This window comes from Bos mutus, chromosome 8 (assembly GCF_027580195.1).
Source record: "Bos mutus isolate GX-2022 chromosome 8, NWIPB_WYAK_1.1, whole genome shotgun sequence".
Lineage (NCBI taxonomy): Eukaryota > Metazoa > Chordata > Mammalia > Artiodactyla > Bovidae > Bos > Bos mutus.
The window spans coordinates 69,788,117-69,812,482 of NC_091624.1; the positions used below are offsets into that span (position 1 = coordinate 69,788,117).

The 24,366-nt window shown below is 42.3% G+C and overlaps 1 protein-coding gene across 5 annotated transcripts in view; it reads left to right on the top strand.

The window, feature by feature from the left end:
- SMARCA2 (SWI/SNF related BAF chromatin remodeling complex subunit ATPase 2) overlaps positions 1 to 24,366 on the top strand; it is a 180,041-nt gene that overhangs the window by 97,269 nt on the left and 58,406 nt on the right. For 4 of the 5 annotated variants that reach the window (XM_070375823.1, XM_070375824.1, XM_070375822.1 and 1 more), the window contains exons 24-27: positions 1,837 to 2,000; positions 8,311 to 8,538; positions 12,270 to 12,347; positions 17,583 to 17,801. In XM_070375823.1, the coding sequence (XP_070231924.1) occupies positions 1,837 to 2,000; positions 8,311 to 8,538; positions 12,270 to 12,347; positions 17,583 to 17,801 (689 nt within the window). Of the gene's footprint in view, positions 1 to 1,836; positions 2,001 to 8,310; positions 8,539 to 12,269; positions 12,348 to 17,582; positions 17,802 to 19,514; positions 19,837 to 24,366 lie in introns of those variants that run through there. The other variant, XM_070375826.1, reaches the window with a different exon arrangement.

Below are 24,366 nucleotides of genomic sequence, written 5' to 3' on the forward strand. Positions count from 1 at the left end.
GGTCTTTTCTAGTCTATTGTTTTTCTCTATTTCTTTTCATTGTTCACTTAAGAAGGCCTTCCTATCTCTCCTTGCTATTCTCTGGAACTCTGCATTCAGTTGGGTGACTACTCTCCCTTTCTTCCTTGCCTTTCATGTCTTTTGTTTCCTTAGCTATTTGTAAAGCTTCCTCAATCACTTTGCCTTCTTACATTTGTTTTTCTTGGGTATGGTTTTGGTCACCACCTCCTATACAATGCTATGAACCTCCATCCATAGTTCTTCAGGCACTCTGTCTATCAGATCTAATCCTTTTGAATCTATTTGTCACTTACACTGTATAATCATAAGGGATTTGATTTAGGTCATACCTGGATGGCCTAGTGGTTTTCCCTACTTTCTTCAATTTAAGTCTGAATTTTGTAATAAGGCGCTCATGATCTGAGCCACAGTCAGCTCCAGGTCTTGTTTTTGCTGACTGTATAGAACTTCTCCATCTTCAGCTGCAAAGAACATAATCTGATTTTGGTATTGACCATCTGGTTATGTTCATGTGTAGAGCCATCTCTTATATTGTTGGGAAAACGTGTTTGCTATGACCAGTGTTCTCTTGCTAAAACTCTTGTTAGCTTTTGCCTGCTTCATTTTGTACTCCAAAGCCAAAGTTGGCTGTTATCCTGGGTATCTCTTGACTTCCTACTTTTGCATTCCATTTCCCTATGATGAAAAGGACACCTTTTTTTTTTGTATTAGTTCTAGAAGGTCTTGTAGGTCTTCACAGAACCAGTCAACTTCAGCTTCTTTGGCATCAGTGGTTGGGGTGTAGACATGGATTACTGTGATGTTGAATAGTTTGCCTTGGAAATGAACTGAGATCATTCTATTGATTTTTTTAGATTGCCCCCAAGTACTGCATTTTGGTCTAAATCCAAACAAAGCAGCAGGTAATACACCTGGCCATGGCTCACCCCATGATGTTTGATGAGACTCCAAAATACTAAATAAGCAGAGAGTATGAAACCCCAGAATATGTTCTTCATGCCCAAAAGTGGACTCTGTATTCTGGGGTTGCATACTCCCTGCTTATTCACTATTTTGGAGTCTCATCAGACACCATGGGGTGATCCATTGCCAAGTGTATTACCTGCAGCTTTATTTGTCTTTAGTTTATATCCTTTGAACTGAACAGTTCAGAATGTCAGCATGAGAACTGACCCAGAGATTGCTTTTTTTAAAAAATTATTTTGGTTTCAAGTCTTGCTAAAGAGTATAAAAATATTCCATTCACATTTTATGTTTTTACTAGCCAGATCATGCTCAGTAGCCATCCGAATGGCAAAATATAGTAGAAATCAATTTCCTTTTGTTTCCATTCTCTTGGGCATAAACAAGTCCCCACTCTAAAGTCGACTGGCAAAGTAGCTTTAAGCCATTATAATAATCCTTTTAAACGTGTGTGTGTGTGTATATTTTTTAAGTTATTTGGTGTTTTCAAGCATGAAAATAAATCCGGAAAATGTTTTCACTGAGTTTTAGGTTAACGTAAGAATGTTACAAGATTTGTAAGTTTCACAGATTCCCTATCAGAATATTTAAACTCTTTTCAATATTTTGGAACAATGAGGAGTAGATAGAGCATTCCTTCTTGATTAGAGAAAAGTCTCTTACTATCTCTTTCTTTTTTCTAATTGCAAGATGTTCAGTTTTCCTTTCAAAAGTGCAAAAACCTTAGGGGTTTCCTCACCAGTACTAAGAGGAGTCTGAGTCTGTTTCTCAAGGAAGCAGGCCCTTTTGTCTAGCTCTGTGCCATTTTCAGACAGGAGTTAATTGGCAAATTTATTTTTCTCATCTCCTTAGGTACCACCAAGTCTGAAGATCGTGCTGCTTTGCTAAAGAAATTCAATGAACCTGGGTCCCAGTATTTCATTTTCTTGCTGAGCACAAGAGCTGGAGGCCTGGGCTTGAATCTCCAGGCCGCTGATACTGTGGTCATCTTTGACAGCGACTGGAATCCTCATCAGGTGTGCATCTCTCTGCCTTTGGTGCCCTAGCCTCCCTTCTGGAGAAGACTGGGGAGGCTAGCGGTTCCCTCATATGCATTTATGGGGCAGAGCGCATTCCTAAACAAGTGGACCATGTCTCCAAAGGGAAAACAGTCCAACACATTCTTATGTCTACTTTCTTATATCCCTTGAAACATAGATATTGAGACGTCTTACACATGCCTTTGGTGTGCCTTTGAAGAGTTCAAGTTTGCAGGACAAAAACTCAAGGTTCCCCTTCATTTTAAGCCCCTCCATCCCCCATCTCCTGGGATTGCCACTGAGCAAAGTGTATTTGAAAGTGTTAGTTGCTCAGTTGTGTCCAACTCTTTGCGGACACGTGGACTGTAACCCACCAGGCTCCTCTGTCCTTGGAATTCTCCATGCAAGAATACTCGAGTGGGTAGCCATTCCCTTCTCCAGGGAGTCTTCCTGACCCAGGGCTTGAACCTGGGTCTGCAGTGGCAGGCGGATTTTTTACCATCTGAGTCACCTGGTAAAAATGAGTCCTAGAAAGCTGGAAATAATGTCCCCCAAGGTCAAACAATTTGTATATTAGGTTTTTATTCTGTGTGTTTTATTTAAAATCGTCATCAAAAAATATTCTATTCTGTACACCTAAAACATTTTAAATCAACTATACTTCAATTTTTTAAAATGGGAGAGGGAGAGGGTGGGAAGATTTGGGAGAATGGCAATGAAACATGTAAAATATCATGTAGGAAACGAGTTGCCAGTCCAGGTTCAATGCACGATGCTGGATGCTTGGGGCTGGTGCACTAGGACGGCCCAGAGGGATGGTATGGGGAGGGAGGAGGGAGGAGGGTTCGGGATGGGGAACACATGTATACCTGTGGCGGATTCATTTTGATATTTGGCAAAACTAATACAATTATGTAAAGTTTAAAAATAAAAAAAAAATAAAAATAAAAAAAGAAGAAGAAGAAAAAATAAATAAATAAATAAAATGCATAGAATATTCTGTGAGCAGCTACTAAAAAAACAAATAGAATAGGTCCCTTGTGGCAGTTTCGTCTGGGAGGTAGGTAGTATACCTGCCTATAAGATACTCAGTAGAGCAATATTCAGGCTCCCCGGGTGGTGCTAGTGGTAAAGAACCTGCCTGTCAGTGCGGGACACGTAAGAAATGCAGGTTTGATCCCTGGGTCGGGAAAATTCCCTGAAGGAGGGCATGGACACCTACTCAAGTATTCTTGCCTGGAAAATCCCATAGACAGAGGAGCCTGGTGGGCTACAGTTCATAGAGTTGCAAAGAGTTGAAAATGAATGAAGCGACTTAGCACACATGCAGGGTGATATTTTTGAGGATTAGATTCATATTGGAACAAATATGGATTCACAGTAGTAAAGAGAACTGCAGCTCTCACATAGGAAGGTGAATTCTACATCAGCTTAACCTGGACTCCTTCCTGTACAGGTCTCATGGACTATAAATACGCAGAATCATACCATCTCATAGGTTCTTGTGAAGATTGGGTGGAAAAGGCTTACAGAAGTTGTTTTTGTCAGGAAGTGGAGTTCAGATGCATTAGAATTACGAGGGAGCTTTTTAAAAACAGCCATGCCTGCTTGTCATTCCCTGCACCTCACCCTTAATTTTGTAGGGTCTTCCCACTTGTCTAGACTTCCCTATACACAAGCTTCCGGGAGATTCAGACAGACTTCCTCACACATCTGGGGATCCCTGACTTCAAGAATAAAGCAGTGATTCCAAACCTTTGGGTGGCCACCAGCCTTGACCACTGCATGTGCCCACCAGCCATTCTTTCTCGGTGATGACATTAAAGTCGAGTTCCTTTTGAAATTTTCTCACCCTGAAAAGGGTCACAGGTGACCAGCATATAGTGTATTGGTCTTCGGGAGATAGTCTTATATGCCTTGTATATTTTTATATCCCATATTTCTTTCCAAATCACAGGGAGACCCAGGAGAAACCCACAGTTTTCCTCTTGTCGTGGTAAATGTTCCACAAACATTTTTTGAAGGGCTGTTATGCCATGGGCACTGAGCTAGGCTAAGTATCTAGGGAAGGATGTGTGATTCCCCTCCTCCCAGGACGCTTAGTCTGCCTGGCTGTTTACATCACCCTCGTTGCTGCTGCCTAAATATTCAATGAGATACAGTAACCTGGGTGTAGGTGAATGGAGAGTTCACTAGATTTTATCTTCCAGGATAAACACTTCTGTGGCATCTCAGCTGTTCACCCTCATTGGCACAGTGTTTATGCTAAGAATCCAAGGAAATCTAGTTTCCAGAAATGCTAGTATACCATGAGAAAGGATGCTGGGACATCCATGCGTTTCTGTCTCTACCTCTCTGTCACACACACACACACACACACGTTTATGAACAGTAGCTAAAATGGAACCCCAGAATCAAAGTAAGTTACATGCATACCTAACAGTTCACAATGCATGTGAATTGAAACTTGGGCAACAAAACACAGACCCCCACATTTCCTCTGGTCTAATTTATCCCAAATTCCTCGCACTGAGCCATATATTTCTGCAGATATTTATATATCTGCCATAGGTAGATTCATTTCCACCTGATTTGGTTAACTAGAATGACTAGATTTTTTTTCTTTCATGCCTGTTATTTAAACATGGCCATTAGTTTGGGCAGACTTTTATTTTTTTAATTTTCAGAAATCAGTGATCTTAGAGTGATACAGATGAACACTAATTTTTCATTTAAAAGGCAGGAGAACTAACTTTTACTAAACAACAACTCTCCCAGATACTATGAGGCACTTTGCATACCTCATCTCAGGTAATCCTCGGAGTATTTTATATGTAAAGAAACCCAGGAAGCCAGGATTCGCACCCATGTCTAAGTTAGGGTTTAAATCCTGGCTTTGGGTTCTTTCAACCCTGTACACTTGCATAAATGTTACCTCCCCCTCCAAATAAAAGTTGTAGAGTTCTTTTTCCATCTTGGCTTCAGCATGTATTGAAGAAACACTTTTTTCCTGTAATTATTCTTTATTGCATTGAATCAAAATTAAGGCACATTGGTGAAAGGGGGTTTATTTGACATAGGTTGACAGGTTGAAGATTCTGGCCTTAAAATTGCTAATTGGAGGCCATTGCTAAAGTCAAAGATAGAACATATGAATGTGGAATTATCACTAAAACCTTTTGGAGTCACCAGGACTCTCATTTCCAAACTTCTAAGAGAAACACGGGTATTTACTTTATTTTATTTACTTTAACCCGTGGAGCAGGAGCTGTGTTGTTATTACAGAGAGGTCAACAGCACAGTTACTTTGGAGGTCCTTTTCTCAGGCTGTGTTCTTATCTTCAGATATCATCACACCTAAATCAGTGTGATGGGGTTCCAGATCTCTAAGACCGCAGAAATGGTAAATAATCCATTCAGTGATTGTAATACTTATCTCTTTGTCATAATATTGATATTTCCCCCTATTTTTGGCATGGAAGCCCACAGGCTTACCTTGCATAAACTTCAGCCTAGAAATAGTCATTTTTGCTATTTTCCAAACAGATCATGTTAAACATGCCAAAAAAGACCACCACCACCACCTCCACCACCAGCAAAAACGTAATGGCAACAAGCTCCCAAGGGTTCAAGAACTTGTTCCCGTGTTTGTAGATGGTCCGTGCTCTCCACTTCCTCACCTGTCATAATCTGCTGCAAGCTGGACCTTAGTATTTTATGTTTTATCAGCATCTTCTAGGACAGGCTCAAACTATAACCCAGGGGTAAGTCTGGCCAACCACCTGAGTCTGGACCACAATACAAGCAAAGAATGATTCTCACGTTTTTACATATAAAATGTGCAATTGAAAAAGAAAGAAAAATGAGTATCAGCCTTCGGTAGGAACAGTTGCTCAATGTTTGCTCTTGACCCAGGGAGCCTGGAATATTTGCCACTGGGCCTATTCTGGAATCGGTATTCGACCCCTCTTCTGGGAAATAATCGGGGCGGATGGCACAGAACTTCCCAACTCGGCTGCTGCTCAGCCCTTCTGGTGAAGATGTGTGGAGAGAGAGGACCGAACTCAGGGCTTGGAAAGGAAGTGTAGGGTTTCCTCCCTAGTGACTCTATACCTTCGGCTTTTAATGATCTTCCTCACTTTCTCCTCTTTGGAAACTAATCTAATTTGGATGAGTCCCAGCTGTCTTCATAGTTTAGCTCTCCCATTCAGATATCTTCTGAGAAAAAACTTTTGCTCAATTAGTCATTTAATTGTAAAGGGCCAGCAAAGTCAGGTCTCCTGGGCAGGCTTCAGCTTGTTGTGTCTTACAGCTGCATGAGTGACCAGGAAACTCATCTTGTCAGGATGATGGCCTTATAGCTATGGAGTATCAGCTCTGTGCAAAAAAATTTTTCAAGATGCCAGGGATGCAGGATACGGGACAGACCTTTGCCTTAAAAATGTATGTGGGTTTAATGGAGGACACATGGAAACAACTAATTAACATTGGCCCAGAAGCCATTACCTGGACCGAAATAAAAGTAACATGCCAACAAGTTTTTATGTGGCCTTAAAATTAGGTAACTCTGCCTCATAGCTTTATGAAGGTTTTTATTTAAAGATTTCATTAAAACCTTATTTTTTTATTACGAGAGTAATATATAGTCAAAGCAGAAAAAAAATTGCCAAACCACATGAAAATAAAATGAAGAAAATGTAACAACACCTATAATTTTGCTGCTGCTGCTGCTAAGTCGCTTCAGTTGTGTCCGACTCTGTGCGACCCCAGAGACGGCAGCCCACCAGGCTCCCCCGTCCCTGGGATTCTCCAGGCAAGAACACTGGAGTGGGTTGCCATTTCCTTCTCCAATGCATGTAAATATTATTGGCTTCTTAGTATTTGTCCTTTCTCCCTTTTCTTGGTATAGATAAATATATGCACATAGAGCATAACGTACATACTCATATATAACTTGCAGTTTTCACATATTATAGCTTTGTGTCATTAAGTTTTCTGCAGTATAATTTTAATGTACTATCTTGGCACATATGGTAGAAGACTAATTTATTTCACCAATCTGTTACTGTTGAATGTTTACTTAATTCTGCTTTTTAAAAAATAAATAAATAATATATAATGCTGAAAGGTGCATCCTTATTGTAAATCTTTGTGCATATGCATGATTATTCCCTTAGAATGCATTTTCAGAAGTGGAATTTCTAAGTTAAGGACCACAATCAATTTTAACACTTTTGATACACAGTGCCAAATTTCTATCCCCCAAATGTTGACTTGTTTACCACTCGACTAGCTTTCCCTTTCATTCCCCCAAACTAAAGGTTGAGTCTTTGATTATTTGAATTAGATCCCAGAAAATTTGCTACATGGACAATCATTTTATGAACAATGTGTGATATGTGTATAATGTATGAGTGTATAATTCAGCAGTATCTTAATAATCATCTTTAACACCTTCCTTTAACCCTGCAACCAGCTTCCCTGGTGGCTCAGATGGTAAAGAATCTGCCTGCAATGAGGGAAACCTGGGTTTGATTCCTGGGTCAGGAAGATCCCCCAGAGAAGAGAATGGCAACCCATACCAGTGTTCTTGCTAGAACTCCATGGACAGAGGAGCCTAGCAGGCCACACAGTCCATGGGGTTGCAAAGAGTCAGACAGGGCTGAGCCACAAACACTTTCACTTTCACTTTAACCCTGCAATTTAGGGTTGAAAGTGAAAGTGAAGTCGCTCAGTCGTGTCTGACTCTGCGACCCCATGTAGCCTATGAGGGTCCTCTGTCCATGGGATTCTCCAGGCAAGAATACTGGAGTGGGTTGCCATTTCCTTCTCCAGGGGATCTTCCCAACCCAGGGATCGAACCCAGGTCTCCCGCATTGTGGGCGGACGCTTTACCATCTGAGCCACCAGGGAAGATCTCCGAAACTTAGGATTAGTTGTAGTTAATATCGAAGTCACACTTGTGACATCAAATTTATTTATTTATTTTTTAGTTAGGGACAAATTTGGTGAACCTAGGGACACATTAAAAACAAACAACAAGAACAACAACAAAAAACCATCTTGAGACCTGGATTTCAAAACCTGATGTATTTCAGTTGGCTTGGTTAATTTGAACTCAGGTTCCCTCAGCTAGGAATGACCTTGAATTTTTCGAACGAAGGTAGCTTGTATATTTTATAAATGTAAGCAGAATCTTGCATTAGTAAAGGTGGATTAAGTAACGCCTCCCTGGTTTCCTCTCAGGTGGGCGACGCGCCACTAACCCAAATGCATTGGCCCTCAAGCATGTGGTTCTCTCCAACAGGACTTGCAGGCGCAGGACCGCGCTCACCGCATTGGCCAGCAAAACGAGGTCCGCGTACTGAGACTCTGCACGGTCAACAGCGTAGAGGAGAAGATCCTCGCCGCCGCCAAGTACAAGCTGAATGTGGATCAGAAGGTGATCCAGGCGGGCATGTTTGATCAGAAGTCTTCCAGCCATGAGCGGAGGGCCTTCCTGCAGGCCATACTGGAGCACGAAGAGGAAAATGAGGTATGGCAGAAAGGCGAGTCTAGAAGTCAGTGACCTTGAGTCTTGCGAGGGTTAAGAAGGACCTCTTTGTTCTTTAAAGCATTTCCTGGGCTGGTGTTAATTAAATGAATAAATTAGCCGCTATCTTGCCCCTATAAAAATTTCACAGAAAGCCTGTGAAACTTATCCAGACAAGTGTCTTAAAAGCAGCTGCTAGAGGGACCTGAAGGCTTGGCTAGCGGGTGCTTCCCTGGTTTCCGCCAGAGAGATGCTACTTGCACGCTCGATTGTACTGTGAGTGCTGCCCTCTGTAGGGAGGATGCAGAATTGCAGAAAGGCCTCTTGAAAGAAGCTGCTAGATGAGACTAGACAAAACTGAAGGGCTCCTCCTTGCCTTTTCTCTCTCCATCCTTCAGAGACCTTTTTCTCTCTTGCTTTTTGATCAGGGATCACAGAACTTCAATATGTTTGTAGGAGAAGCCCCTGCAGCTATCTTTAGCTCTTTGAGTCATACTTCTACTGGAAAAAGAATGATCTTAACCTCCACTCCAAATTCTCCTATTAAGAGCTGACCAAAGACTGAGAAAATTACTGACAAAAAGAAATCTCTTTTTATTTGCCAACATTGTTCCAAGAATGCATCGATTTTGTTTCTCTCGGGGAATCTTTGGGTAGCTGTGTTTTTTTAGATTGCTAGTCTTAGTCATTCGTTACTACATTTTCATTCCCAAATGGGTTTGAAAGAGTTAAGAGATAGTACGTAATCTATAAGACAATACAAAATACCAGCATCAGTCCTTATCACAAGATTAACTTGGGATGGACAGATTTGGTTTGGTGTGCCCATGTTTATAAATGGAAAAATGGGTTGGTCTTACATATTCATGTGGAATACTATTTTCATTGCATATATTAGATATACAGTTAACCTTTAAACAACACAGTTTGAACTGTGTGGGTCCACTTACATGCAGATGTTTTCCATACTAAATAATACAGCACTACATGCATCTGTAGTTGGTTGAATCTGGGGATGCAGAGGAATCATGGGTCCAAAGGGTCCCCTATAATATATGCATGGACTAGTCACAGTTGTTCAAGGTCAACTATAGTTTGATTTTGCCTTAAGTAGAATGTTTTTTAAATCTTCTATAAATTATAAGCCAGATTCTTTCAAAAACCTCATTTACTTTTTTTTCTGAAATAAGTTGAAATGTGAAGTAGTTCTTGATATTTAAAAGAATCCTGAAATGAATCTTTTTGCAAATTGAAGAGCACTTTTCTGTTATGCCTCTTCACTTGTCAGTCTTATATATTTGATTAGTTATATGTTAGATTTCACTAAAATGATGAAAATGCATATGTACATACATTCACTCATATTTTTAAAATTTTGATCTTAAGTAATTTGCTACATTTGATTCTAGGAATTGAATGTTTGATACAGATTTGATTCTCAAAATTGAATATTTGATACAGATTTAGAATCAGGTTGTCAGGTGATTTATTTTTTATTTTTTACACAGTTGGAAATTAAAAAAATAAAATAATATGCAGAGTTGATATTCAGCTAGGCGTCTCCATGACATTTTTGCTTGTTTTGTTTTATGTAGGCCTTGTGGAAATAACCCCGACCTGTGTTAGCTGGAATCTAGTGTTGCCTGTAACTTTGCAACCTTCTGAGACCTCAGGGAGATGTTGACCTCTCCTAGTCCTCAGGGCCCTTGCAGGACATTTGGTCCTATCCAAAACATCCGTTAAGACATTTAATCTATAAGACATTTGGTCCACACCAAAAGCTCTTTGATATTTGTCCAGAACCACTTGGCAGGGACCAAATATGCTCATGGATGTTGTGGACAGGACCAAAGGTCTGAGGGCCACCAGGTGGAGTCTTCAGTGGAATCTGATTCCAGTTGCTTCTAACTGAGCAGACTTGCTGGGGCTCCACACCCCTTCCAGGCTGTCTGTGTGTCAGACAAATGTTACCATTTTCTGGATAGCACGTGTCCTGATGTGAAGATGTTTGTGGACCCTGATCGCCTGCAGTCAGGGTCTCTGATCCTGAGTATCTGCAGCAGCTATCACCGTGGTTGATGGATCATGGAGCACTCACTAGGCCATAAGGAAACCAAGCAGATGTATTGCCCACTTGCCAGCCAGTGTGTGCTCTGTGAAAGCCAGGCTTCTTGCCAGTTTACAAGAGCATCTTTTCATCTTGGGCTTGGGAGAAGTCCAACCTGACACTATATAGGCTATGAGGGGATAACATGATCCTAGGAATAGGGTGGACAAAGCCGGACATCTTTTCACCAGAGGATATACTAACCAAATTCTTTGTATCTTGCAGTCACAGCCCACTCTAACTAGTCTATTTCTTTGTCAGATGAAATATAATAATGTATTTAGACAAATTGCCTTCCATCAAGAGATGAACTAGCATAAGTTTTTCACAAGTAATTTTATCTTGAGTCATCAGTTTTTACGTTACTGACCTGCATTCATTTCTGACACAGTGCACCAGGCATTGTCTTGGGACAGAGGCATCTCCTTTAAGCTGCTAGGACACTCATACTCTTTCTGGAACAAGTTGCCTCATTTTGAATGTATCAATATGACTTGGGAAACTGGATGTTTGAAGTTCTGGGCTTCCCTTTCTTCCCTCTGCTAATACACTGAAATTCCCCATTTGATTTTTAACAAGCTCACTCAGCATATAATAAAAAGCATTTTGGATTGTAAGCTTTGTAGTATTTACCTAACCTCTGGAATCTTTTAAGTGTGAAATTTATAGAATAACATTTCTAAAAACTTTTAGAACTGTTGGTTTCTGAGGAATTTTCAGATATGTAATGTGCCTTGGTCTAACATATTATAAAATGAAAATGTGAGGCCTTGGTTAATTGCTTTCTCTACCTCATTTAAATTATTTTCATTAAGAAGAGTTTTGTGGGGGGCTTGTTATTGATACCTTTTGAGTTGTCACAACCACAGCTGTAACAGTTGCATAATAGTGCCCACTGAAATACATTGATTAAACATATTTTAAAGGCTATGTATTTGACACATATATCCATGTGATTTTTGTGGTCTTGCTTTGTGTCTTATCACTAAGTTTCACATACTCGTGTTCTTCATAAAGCTTTGAAGATAAGCATTTATATCGCGCATAAGGTTAATGGAATTAAAAGAATTAATGCTAGACCCATTCTCATGGGGATTTCCTTATTTAAATCCTACATCTACTCTGTGGAGTAAATGTCATGCCCATTTTACAGATGAGGTCATTGAGGCAGGGAGACAGTAAGTAACCTGTTTTAAAAGTAAGGAAATCAAGGGACTTCCCTGGTGGGCCAGTGGTTAAAACTCCATACTCCAAATGCAGGGAGCATGGGTTTGATCCCTGGTCAGGGAACTAAGATCCCGCATCCTGTGCTGTATGGCCAAAAAAATAAAATTAAATTAAGGGAATCAAGGTACACCCCCTCCCACCCTCAAAAGAACTGGTATTTCTTAGAGTGTACTGTTTCCTGCCTAAACAGTTTTTGCTCTGGAAAGATGCTTTGAATTGCTTGCAAAATACTTATGGCAAGTGACCCTTCTGTTTTCTTTCTGGCTTGAAATGGGGTCCCATTGGTCTGGAGAATCACCTCTGGAGATTCACCTTAGTCATTGGTACCTCACCCCAGTTGTCCAACCTCTCTCCTGGAAGCCTGCTAACTCATTCTCTTCTGTTCTGTTCTTAATCCCAGGAAGAAGATGAAGTGCCCGACGACGAGACTCTGAACCAAATGATTGCTCGACGAGAGGAGGAATTTGATCTTTTTATGGTAATGTTACAGAAAAGCATGGAAACAAATGCCTCATTCCCTCCCCGCTGCCTTCTGTTAAATGCACGATGTCTGGGGCCTGTGTGCCCTGGCCAAATTTCATTTGTAAAGCCTGAGCCTTTTCCTTCAGTTCAGAGGCTGCAAACTAGCTGGATTTAGCCTGCAGACATATTTTGTTTGGCTCATGCTGTGTTTTTTAAAAATTTGAAGTCTGTTGCCAACACAAAAAAGAATCCTGATTTCTGGCTTCCCTTGAAAATGAGCATGGGCCGTAATACCAGGCCCACCTCTGATGGAAGCATTTGGCTAGGGCTGAGTAGCAGCTGAACCCTCAGGACAGGCAGTGTGGTCCCCAGCTTACCACAGACACACCCCCGCTTCCAGCTCATTTCTAATGCTGGGAGGCATCCTTCAGGGAACCTGCCCTGCTCCTCCAGGCAGAGTTCACAGCTATTCCCTAGCTGTCTCCTTAGGGCTCCAAACAAATATGTTCCCTGGAGGGGGCAGGGGGACAGTAGGAGGACAGGAACTGAGATGACCTCCTTCCTTTTCTTCCTGTTGAAGAGAGCCTCCCTAAGCAACCTTCTAGGTAAGATTCAAGGTGTGCATGCTAAATTGGTTCAGTCATATCCGACTCTTTGCGACCCTGTGGACCTTAGCCCACCAGGCTCCTCTGTCCATGGATTCTCCAGGCAAGAATACTGGAGTGGAAAAAAAAAAAGAATACTGGAGTGGGTTGCCATGCCCTCCTCCAGGGGATCTGCCTGACCCCAGGATCAAACCCATGTCTCTCATCTCCTGTATTGGCAGGCAGGTTCTGGGAAGCAACCTTCTAGGTCTGCATCAAGGTATAGCTTTCCCTTAAAGATCTAAATTGGTTTCCTTTCACTGGTATAACACAGATGCAAAGAACCTTGACATTTGAAAATTTAATGTCCATGATGTTTCAACATTGACTTTCCAGGATACATAATCATCTGTAATCTTGCCAAAACCTGAATTTGATGTATGTCTGCCACAAGGTCAGTAGGGAAGGAAGCAAGGCTCTTGGCTAGTGAGTGAGGCCCTCAGACATCATATTTGATTGTATTCTTAAGGCATTAACTATAGCTATCTTATTTACCTCTGTATCCCCAGTGCTCAGACCAGTTACTGGCACATAATAGATGCTTAATAAATATTTGCAAAATTTCAGGCCTCATGAGGATGTCAGCATAGGTCAGGACCTAAAAAGGCTCCGCTCAATGTGTTTAATCTTTTGATCTTCCTAACATTTAGCCTGTCTGTGGAGTGAGCGAATAAATGCTGGGGAACCCCCAATCAAAGCCCCCAAATTTGAAGCCCCCAGGTCTCAGACAGAGGGGCATGAGGGAAGCATGTGGACAGGGGTGAGTGGATGGTGGTGAAGGGTGAACAAAGGGAGTTGTTTTGTCTCAGGGAGACAGAGCTGAACGTCCCATGTAGTCAGAAATTCCAGCTTTTCAAGAGAAACTAAAAAGTGAGGTTTTTGTATTCACTCTCTGGATTGCAAGATGTTTGCAACTAAATTAGATTTTTTTTATTATACTTTAACACTTCAAGCCAAGTAAAATATGACCCTGGGCCAAATATGACCCACAGAGTTTGCAATTTCCACCTCTTCAGCCTAGACAGTCTGAGAAGGGAGTCCCAGCTGTGTGAAAGCTTACGTTATTTTTGTGACTTTTGTCTTGGGAACAATGATTGTGCTCACACACCATGATTCAAGATAAAGGACAGTTAATTCTTTCTCAGGAAATTTTTAGGTAGCCACAGGACTAGCTCCTACCCTGGGATGCTCACTCTCCCCCTGCCCTATAAAATGAACGATCCTACCCATAGTAAGGCCACTTTGAAGAAAAATGACAGAAAGAAGACTTTACCAGCATGGTCAACACAGGGTGTTCATAAAACCTAAATTTCTTAACTCAGACTGCCGATCACCACCTTTGTAGAGTATTCTCTGTTTGGGGAGATTAGAGATACACTTAGGAAAATGTAGATGACTGGGGAACACCGAGGCAAGAGGCCTTCAGCTTCCTTGGCTGATCACTGATTGGCAATAATTCAGTACCGCTATAGCCTCAGACACTCTTGAGGCCCTTGGAAAGGATAAGCTATCTGCCATTATTCAAATCAGATTAGGCCCAGAGATGGAGGTTTCCATCAGCAGCCGGGAGATAAGGGAAAAGGAGTACTTCTCTTTTCTGCCTTTCTGGCTGGGTATTTGTAAAAATTGAAAGCCTCGGAAAAAAGAAAAAAGATTGGATGTCTGGCCAAGGCTCAGCCTTCTTTTAACTGGGAACAGGTGAAGCTGGCTATGGAAGGCTTTTCTGTGGGCATTTTCATTTTGTCAACATGTGCTGGTTTCTTAAAGGTTGACTTCTCATTTTTGGATAATACAGATTTTTGGTTTGCTTTGCTTTGGTTTGGTTTGCCTTGTGTTGGTTTTTTAAAGTCTTTTAATCAGCCTGCTGCCTTTGGCCAATTCACTATTCATTAGCACCTCCACCAGGGGGCAGGAAATCAAATTGAATCCTTGCCAGTTCAGATTAAAAACTGCAGTGAGAAACAAGAATGGAATGTGAGCTAGATTTGGAATTCAAAATTTTAAACTCTTGATCCACTATTTTTTTTTTTTAAGTTAGCTCTGCCAGGCTCCTCTGTCCATGGGGATTCTCCAGGCAAGAATACTGGAGTGTGTTGCTATGCCCTCCTCCAGGGGATCTTCCCAACTCAGGGATCAAATCCAGGTCTCCCTCATTGCAGGCGGATTCTTTACTGTCTGAGCCACCAGGGAAGACCATATAGTAATACAGACATATTACTTGATTTTTGTATCCTAGGCACTGTAGTTAAATAATATACTTTATGCAGATAATCTCTTTAAAATAAAACCTTTATTTTGAATATTTTTTCTTGTTGTCTCGTTCCAAAACTGACTTCAGAAAGTTATCTCTTATACTGATTACCTATGAATTTTAACTAAAAGAGATTTTTGACAGGCCAAGATTCATGTCTGAAACGTTGTGCCTACATACTAACATTTTAAAAGCTTTAGGAAGCTTTTAAGCTGCTCTGTTCCCTACAGAGGCATTATTATTTCCCCTTAAAAATAATCATACACATTAGCATAAGGTTATTGGGTGTTAAGACAAAACATATTCATGTAATAGCTAAATGATAAATTAATCTTACTTGCATATGAACTTCAGATTTTGTACTTGTCTTCTGTAAGTAGAAATCTTTGGGAAGAGTTACAGTCATAAGAACTTTAATCTTATTAAAAATTTCATCAAAAAATTTTTTTGCATTCTTTCTACAAGAAAAAAAAAGCAGTGCAATTTATTTTCTTTTATATTAGAAGAGAATTATTTTCTCATTTGTGGACTAGTGCATGGCATAACGGAGAAGGCAATGGCACCCCACTCCAGTACTCTTGCCTGGAAAATCCCATGGATGGAGGAGCCTGGTAGGCTGCAGTCCATGGGGTCGCTGAGGGTCGGACACGACTGAGCGACTTAACTTTCACTTTTCACTTTCATGCACTGGAGAAGGAAATGGCAACCCACTCCAGTGTTCTTGCCTGGAGAATCCCAGGGACAGGGGAACCTGGTGGGCTGCCGTCTATGGGATCGCACAGAGTCGGACACGACTGAAGTGATTCAGCAGCAGCAGCATGGCATAAGTCATTGGTATGGGAAATGCTAATCATATAACCAAAAACTGAAGTGGTGATGTTTTGCTGTCTCCGTACAGTGCCTTAACAAAAAATGATTTTTCTTGAATACTATCTAATAACTATTAGGAAATGACCTTGAGAGGCCCCTGTTTAGATTGCACTGTTAACTAAGCATCCTCTGTGTGCTGATTCCAAAGGTTTGTTGGATCCCGTTTCTGATACCAGAGCATTAAGAGGCAGGATTAAGAGCAACCTCTCCAGCTAACTATAGCAGATGACAGAACAGGACGGCCACATTTATCTACCGATGGGACTCCGCCATGCTCCAAGCCCAGCCCATCTTGGGAAGTTAATGATTTCCAAAAATGCTGAAGCCTAGTTTAAGGAACTCTGAACTTTAAATAGATTCTAGAGATCCCGTTTGGACTTGAACAGAAATTTCTTTTATATCCTGTTACCAGTTTTAGCACTTAAGAAAAAATTAATATTGAATTCTCATTTCAGTACAGTAGAGCTGAAGGAAAAGGGAAAAGGTAAATCATTTAATGGTTAATGGTCTGTTTGTTGTAGAAATGGTCTCGCCAGTGATAGACACACATAACGAATGTATACAGCAATTCAGTGGAGGTTTTGCTTTTTTTAACCATCACATTCTTTAGTTATAGGTTAAAGGCAAATACATGGCACTTTATTTACTAGTGCACTGGATTTTTAAAAAGGAAAATAGGACCTGGGGATATAGGCATTTTGAAGACTGTTGAAAGGAAGCCACTTCACTTACATCAGTTGAGATGAGATTTCCTTTGACATCTGTCACTCTGTGGCATAATATTTTCATAAGAGCTAAACTTTTTGAAACTTGAAGAACTGAGGGACATTCCTCTGCCAGAGCCCAGGGTACACTGAAAATTGAAGACATTCACGACTGACTGACTAATAAACCAGTTATGTGCTCACATGTCCAGGTCCAACTGAGGGTGGCTATTTTATAGTGACACTTGATGACTAACTCTTCCTGGTTGTCTGATTAAAAGCATGAGCCCTGTTGAGGTACAGGAAATTTTCTTAATGAACTTTCTATTTTATATTCCTGAAGAATACTTTTACACCAGTGCAGCAATGAGTTGTATCACCAGGGCTCATATTTTTAACTCATTTTTAAAAAATTGAAATAGTTGATTTATAATAATATTATATCAATTTCTGCTGTTATATTTTTAAAATACACCCCCAATTTGAATTTTCTCAGTGTTACTTAAGGGGGAGCTTTTGCACCCACATAAACTAAGAAAAGGAATTTTTTAAGGAGTATTTTTTTAAGTACTTAAATAAATTTCAAAGATGGGTACAGGGGAAGGGAAGAGATTTTGGCCTTAGGGATGAGCTAGAACAAGTCAGAGCACAGAAGCTCCGTGGGGGATGCCGAAGGGGCCCTGAGCCATAGGAGGTGACTTGCAAAGAGACTTACCTGTTGCTAAGTCTACACTGTACAGAATCCCCTTGCCTTTTGGTGAGACTTCTGTTCATCCTTCCAGCGCATGGACATGGACCGGCGGAGAGAGGATGCCCGGAACCCGAAACGCAAGCCCCGCCTGATGGAGGAAGACGAGCTGCCCTCGTGGATTATTAAAGATGACGCTGAGGTGGAACGGCTGACGTGTGAAGAGGAGGAGGAGAAGATCTTTGGGAGGGGGTCTCGCCAGCGGCGGGATGTGGACTACAGTGATGCCCTCACGGAGAAGCAGTGGCTGAGGGTAGGTGTGACTTTCTCGACTTCCTGCTCTGTGGGGCGTTGTTGGCTCGGTGAAATCAGAGGCCTGTGGCTGGACCCGTTTGAGGTGGACTGGTTGCCCCTATGAAGAGAAGGGGCTCTTGAACACAGAAAAGTCATTTTGCTCTTGCAGCGGAGTCATTCTGCAATTCATTGGAAGATAATGAGGAGTTGTTTTGCGAGAGCAGAATTGGTCACTGGAAACATAGGATTATGAGAGCTATGAGACCCGCTAATGTTTTATGACTTGTGATTGCCTGGTCATGCCTCACTTGGAGTTAGAATCAAAATGTGGAAGTGGGCTTTTGAAGTCTTTTTCGTTGTTCCCCCTCATTTTATGTTCTTTAATCAGAGTTTCACTTTTGCAGGTCTTGCTGAGAGAATTCAGGACAGCAGTCTCTTCTGACTACATTGCGGTTTCCTAGACGCACATAACATTAGCACTGGAAGGTGCCTTTGTACTGTCTTGGTTTTGCTGAGGTCCAGAGAGGTTAGGTGACTCTGCAAGGTCGCACAGCTGGCTAGAAACAACAGAATCAGTGAATGCTGATGCATTGGGAGCTTGGTGTTGGCTTGATCTGATCCGTCCCTTGCAGATGCAGCCTGGGCCTGGGACTTGGGTCACTGACGCTTGGAAATGGTATTCTATAGTTTGGATTGTTTTTTGTTTCCCTGCTTTGGAAAATGTCGATTCCTCGTTTTGACTGAGGTCTGTGATCTCAGACTGTTTGAGCACAGAAATATCAAACTGCTCCTAGGAGCCACGTGTGTGAATGCCCAGGTGAGCATGACTGTTCCCTTTGAAGGTTTAGCCGCACTTTCGTTTTTGGGCACAGACTTAGAACCAAGGCAGACAGAACAGGCTGGGATGTGCATTCCAGGCAGGGCCGGTAAATGCGTGCTGGAAATAGTAAGCATGGTTGGGTGAAAACCAAACAAAATAGAAGCTGTTTTTGTGAGTTGTTCATTTTATCAGAAGGGAATGCGGTTCCCAAGCTTTGTAAAACGTGGATTTTAGGACCCAGGCTGTAAGTAGGTAGGTGGGTGGGAGGGCCATGGAGGAAGAGTTTTGAGATTGGATAACACAGGCAGACAGGTCTCGGCCCCACTTGAGAGGTGATTTACTCAGGCTGTCGTATGATGAGAGAGAATGATCTGAATTTTGAAAAGATTGACGTCTGTGGTATCCTGAGAAGAAAGGGACAAGGAAAGCATGGCTTATCTCTATGGGTGAACTGTGACATGTGAAATGTAACTTTTGTGTGGTGGTTTTACTGTCACATCCAGGCATTCCAGTGGCCTCAGAGTATGGTTTTGTGAGTTTCTTTTGTTTCACTGTTGTGAGGTTGTAGTTGCATAATTAAGATCCATTCGCTAATGGGAAGAGTTTTTGCTTAATACTCATTTCTGAGCTAGGGGAAATTCTTTTCCCATTCTCTTTTATGTGAGCAATAAATTAACTACCTGGATATTATTATAGGAAATGAGACAAGAACCTAGGCCAGCATTTTAAAGTCTGTCTTATAAATGTATAATTTCCAGACACTACAAGCAAAATAATCTTGTTTATTGGGCAAGAAGGTAGCTGAATGTATCCTTTTTTAAATAATCAATGGAAAATGCTCTTCAAGTAAATAGCGTTATGAATCCTAGAAAGTTTTCAAGGTTAGAATACCTCATTTTTTCTCTTCTTCAGTTTATACCACTCGCGATGAGCGCTGTGCTGCCACACGGTAGAAACTCCATGAACGCTTCTGAAGATGAAGTGATAAACTTATAAGAAGAAAGTGGAAAGTTACTAATTTACCAGTCATGTTAGGGTAGTATTGTGTATCTTGTAGACTTCCTTTTTTTTTGGTCTAGTGTTTCTTCACTCGGTTCACATTCTTTTGCCAACCGGTCCATTCTGAAGGAGATCAGCCCTGGGATTTCTTTGGAAGGAATGATGCTAAAGCTGAAACTCCAATACTTTGGCCACCTCATGTGAAGAGTTGACTCATTGGAAAAGACTCTGATGCTGGGAGGGATTGGGGGCAGGAGGAGAAGGGGACAACAGAGGATGAGATGGCTGGATGGCATCACTGACTCGATGGACGTGAGTCTCAGTGAACTCTAGGAGTTGGTGATGGACAGGGAGGCCTGGCGTGCTACGATTCATGGGGTCACAAAGAGTCGGACACGACTGAGTGACTGAACTGAACTGAATGAAAGGAACATGTATGTCTAAAAATGGAAAACTAGTTTGTTTTACGAAACTATGCTATGAAATTGATGTTCATAATTTTCACCTTAAGGTGCCTCGCAAGATACCAAGTCACCCAAGAAGGATAAAACCGTTCTCAGGGCAGCTTTATTGTAATATGCCTTTTTGTAATCCCATCTCTTGGAAACTGTGTCTCCATATTCAGCGTGAGTTGATAACTTGCCATTGACCAGGCCGTGCGATTAACGCGGGATGCTGCATGGCCTCGGCGTTCAAACAGATGCTTACCGTCCATCGTTTGTTTACTTGTTCACCAGCGGCCATCCTGTTTAATATCAGCTTATTAAGCTCTTTCTTGATAATAAAATTTTATGCAAGGGGCTCTCGTGGGCCTAATGTGCAGAGATGTTCTCCACTGGCTGATGATTGAACACACTGGGTGAACCTAAGCAACGCAGCCTTGAAAGGGAACTTGGCAAAGACTGTTCTATAAGAAATGCTGTAACAGGGCTAAAATAATTCTCCCTCCTGGAAATGTTGTGCAAAGCCGGCTTGGCAGAGGCATCGGAGATACATAGAGTCCCTGAGTTGGAAGACAGCTCAGTGGAACAGCTCCCTGTCCTACACTTAAATCACATCCTCCACGGCACCTGTGCCAAGAGGCTGACCATCCGTAGAGGAGACACTCTGCCTTTTGTCTGCACAGCCCTTCCAGTGGTCAGCCCCAACTGTTAGTTCTTCTTCCCTTTGAACAGAATCCTCTTTCCTTATAGCTGCTGCTCGCTGGTCCTGATCCTATTCCCTGCGGGTGAACAGAACAATATTTTTTCTGTTTTTAGCATCACCTCCCACTGGACGAAACATTTGAGGACTCAAATGCCGTTAGAATGAACTTCCCTACATTCCTCTTTCTTTGGCACTTCCCTCATCCTCCAGGGCCCAGCTTAATTGCCACCACACCTTTGATCCCTTCACGAGTAAACACTAATCACATTTCTCCTCATACTCTCACTTTTCTTGGCCTATTCTTCCGTAACAGCTCGAACCCAACTTGCTAGTTTTCTTGGTCATTGTTGACATACCTGCCTTCCCGATTGATTAACATGCTGCATCTTGGTTGGACTTCCGTGTGCAAATAGTAAGGCCCATTGATTTCATTGGTTGCCACATGAAATAGCCCAGGATTGATGTGTGAGAATATTGCCCCAGGTAGTGTTCATCTCTGCAGTAGATGGACCTAAACCTGCCCTATTCAGGGGCCTGTCCAAAAGAGTAAGTAGAATTGTATTTCTCAGGTAAAAATTGAAGGTGGGTGTTTCTGGTTGGTAGAAGCAACCGTTCCACCCTGGGCTGTTCAGGGATCGAGGCTGGAGGGACTCTGTCAAGCCTCAGCATCTCCATCCCCTTGAGCCAATCGGGGAACACCACAGAGAGTGGTATGTGCTGAGTTCTAAGGACTCTAAGTGAATAGGCCTCCGTGACTTCCGCTCACATCCCATTAGCTAGAACGCCATCCTGGGACCACGTTAGCTATAAGGGCGGCTGAGAACTGTGGTCTGGCTGTGAGCCCAGGAAGGTAGGATTTTGGTGACAAGATTGCAGTGTCTGCCTCAGAACACTTAGGTTGAATTGAAGTGCTACGGCCATTTTCTTTGAAAATTTTATTATGGTTTCATCACAAACAAATTTTATTTTATAATCATAGTATGCTAAAAATTCCCACAGTGTCCTTTAGACAATCTGTTGAGTTGGAAGATTTAAAAAATTTTTCTGTATTCATGTTATTTTAAGTGAAGAGGATCACAATTTCAAACAAAGCTCAATTTGACTTTTTTTTTTTTAAGGTTTTTAAAGTTGTTTTGAAATTCCTGTCTCCATTGACGAAGCCTTAATTTCTTTGGTGTTAGGCAGTCTCAAGTGAACTTCGTCTTTAGGGGATAGTCAGGTCAACATCCATGCCTCCCGTGGGATGTTTTTCTCCCCTTGTAGGGGTTCCTGGCCATCTTCCTTCCCAAGATGGCATCTGGATAAAGGTAGATGCTGGGGTTTTATCATGACGCCGGGGCAGGTGCCCTGTCCTGTGCGTCTCTACTGGGCTCAGCACAGGACTCCCAGTCTGTCCTGTCGCTGGAGGTCATGACATGCAGCCAGTCCCATCTTCTGGTGTCTGTGATGACATGTGCTGTTAAAGTCTGGGGTCCTACCCAGTCTCCATTGGTCAGCTTTCCTGAAATCTCATGAAGACGCTCTGCTTCTCTGGTCTCTTAGTGCTCTCAGCTCTTTTGCGCTCTAGTTGGGAATCTGAAAGCTCTTAGTTGCTTTCTTCCCAGTGTGCTGGAGCATCCAGGAGAGTCCAGCCCCATTTTGTAAAAAAAAAAAATCACAGTCTCACCACCAGGGAGTTGTCAAGCCTGAAGCTTCTAGAATTTGATAGTTGGGTGAGTCAGGAAGCTCTTTAAAACAAGTGATACAAAAATGCCTTACTTTTGCAATATCTGTCAAAGTATCTGACTATATGAATGCACTGTGAGGGACCTTCCTGGAGCCTTGGGAGGTGCTGGTAAAGTGAGAATCCTAAAGCCCACACTCCATGGCCTTCATAGTAAATCTACCTCTGGGCATCTTTGCTGCCTCATTCCTCTTGTTCCCTGCACTGCCCCCGCAAAATATACCAGGTTTGGGGCCTGAAGAGTGAATATTCCATTCAGCCCTAGCTAGGTGTATTGCCCTAGCTTAGGTGTATTGAACTACCTGGAGTTAGACCCCACAAGTTAAAGGGCTCAGTCCCCAGTAAGACCGGGCTTACTCTGGTGGCCAGCCGCACTGCGGGGATCCCTGGGCCACCTGCACTACTGACCGACTGACTCTAAATTCAGGGGGTTCTCATGACTCTCTCGGGTTCAGTAATTTGCTACAGTGGATCTAGAAAGTACCTCTGGTGGTTACAGCTTTGTTATGAAGGATACAAATTGGGAGGGCCAACCAAATGAAGTAGCACACAGGATGGTCTCAGGGAGGGTACCCAGCTTCCCTGCCCTCACCCCATGGAACCAGACGGCACCCCTCCTGGCACAGCAGTGTACACACCAACCAGCAAGCTCCACAGAGCTTCCGTGTGCAGAGTCATCATTGGAATCTCCTCCCTATGGAGGGAGCTGGCGCAGCGGCTTATACTACAGGTAACAAAGTCCTCAGGGCTCATGTCTTACCTCTCTTCCTCTTAACCCCCTTTTCCTCCTGGGCAAAAGGCTCCCTATCCTGCCTTCCTGTCACATTGCAACTTCCCATACACACATGGCCTGGCCGTGGTGCTCTTCACTGTGGATTCTAGAGCGGTTCTGGGGATCCCTGTTCAGCAGTCTCCCCTCCTAATTGCAAAGAGCCTTCAGAATTGAAGAAACTCCTCTCCAACAGCCTGGTTTAGACTGCTGTCTGCTGGTAGGACCACAAGTCCTGTTGTGGAAGTCAGTGGTGGTGTTTTGTCTTTTTTTGTCTTTGCATATTAACTTTGCCCTAATCCTACTCAAGGCAATAGGTGGCTCCCCTGAACAAGGAATGATCCCTTGAGAAAGTATGGAAGAGAATATTAATGTGGTTTTAAAAGTATTATGTCAATTACCATTTTATAGCTTTCCCATGGAGTACCCACAGTGGTAACAGTGCTCAACTGTATTGTGTGTGTGTGTTTCCACATAACCAATAATTGGCTCATGTTGATAATTTCTTGGAAAAACATCTTTGAGGGCAGGCATTCATAGACCTAAATTGGCAGACGTCGGATGAGCCCGTTGGGCCAGGTGTTTCTAACATGCACGGGCTGTGCTGTTCCTAGTATCATAATCATGACTGAGGCGGGAGCCCCATAAAACTGGGGTGTCTGTAAAGCTTAACAGTGGGCGGAGGGTGAATGATGGAATGCCTGGCTTTCCTATTCTTCCTGTTCCTTTGGTCCTTCTGCCAACTTCAGAATCCTTCCCTTCCTAAACATTTAGTGACATCCCAGAATTTATTTAATTGCCGAGTGAGTGATTTGTGCCCTGCAGCACTTGAGGATAATTGGAATGCAGTCTAAATGATGTGCTCTGTATAATATTTCATTGCCAGCCTGATAGAGGGAAGGAACTTTGGAGTCTGCTTTTGTTTCACAGTGGATCTGATGCCTCGAAACTGTCATTTGAAAAGGTTCCTTACTTGGTGGGGTCTCTTCTTATGGTGTGGTCCTTACATATGAGTGTAAGGATGTTTCTTTTGGTTTTGTAAGCTCCTGGTGATGATATGAGCTCTGTTCCTACAGTGCCCTGCACTGTCGGGCCCCAGACCATGTTATCTAAATAACGGGGCTAAG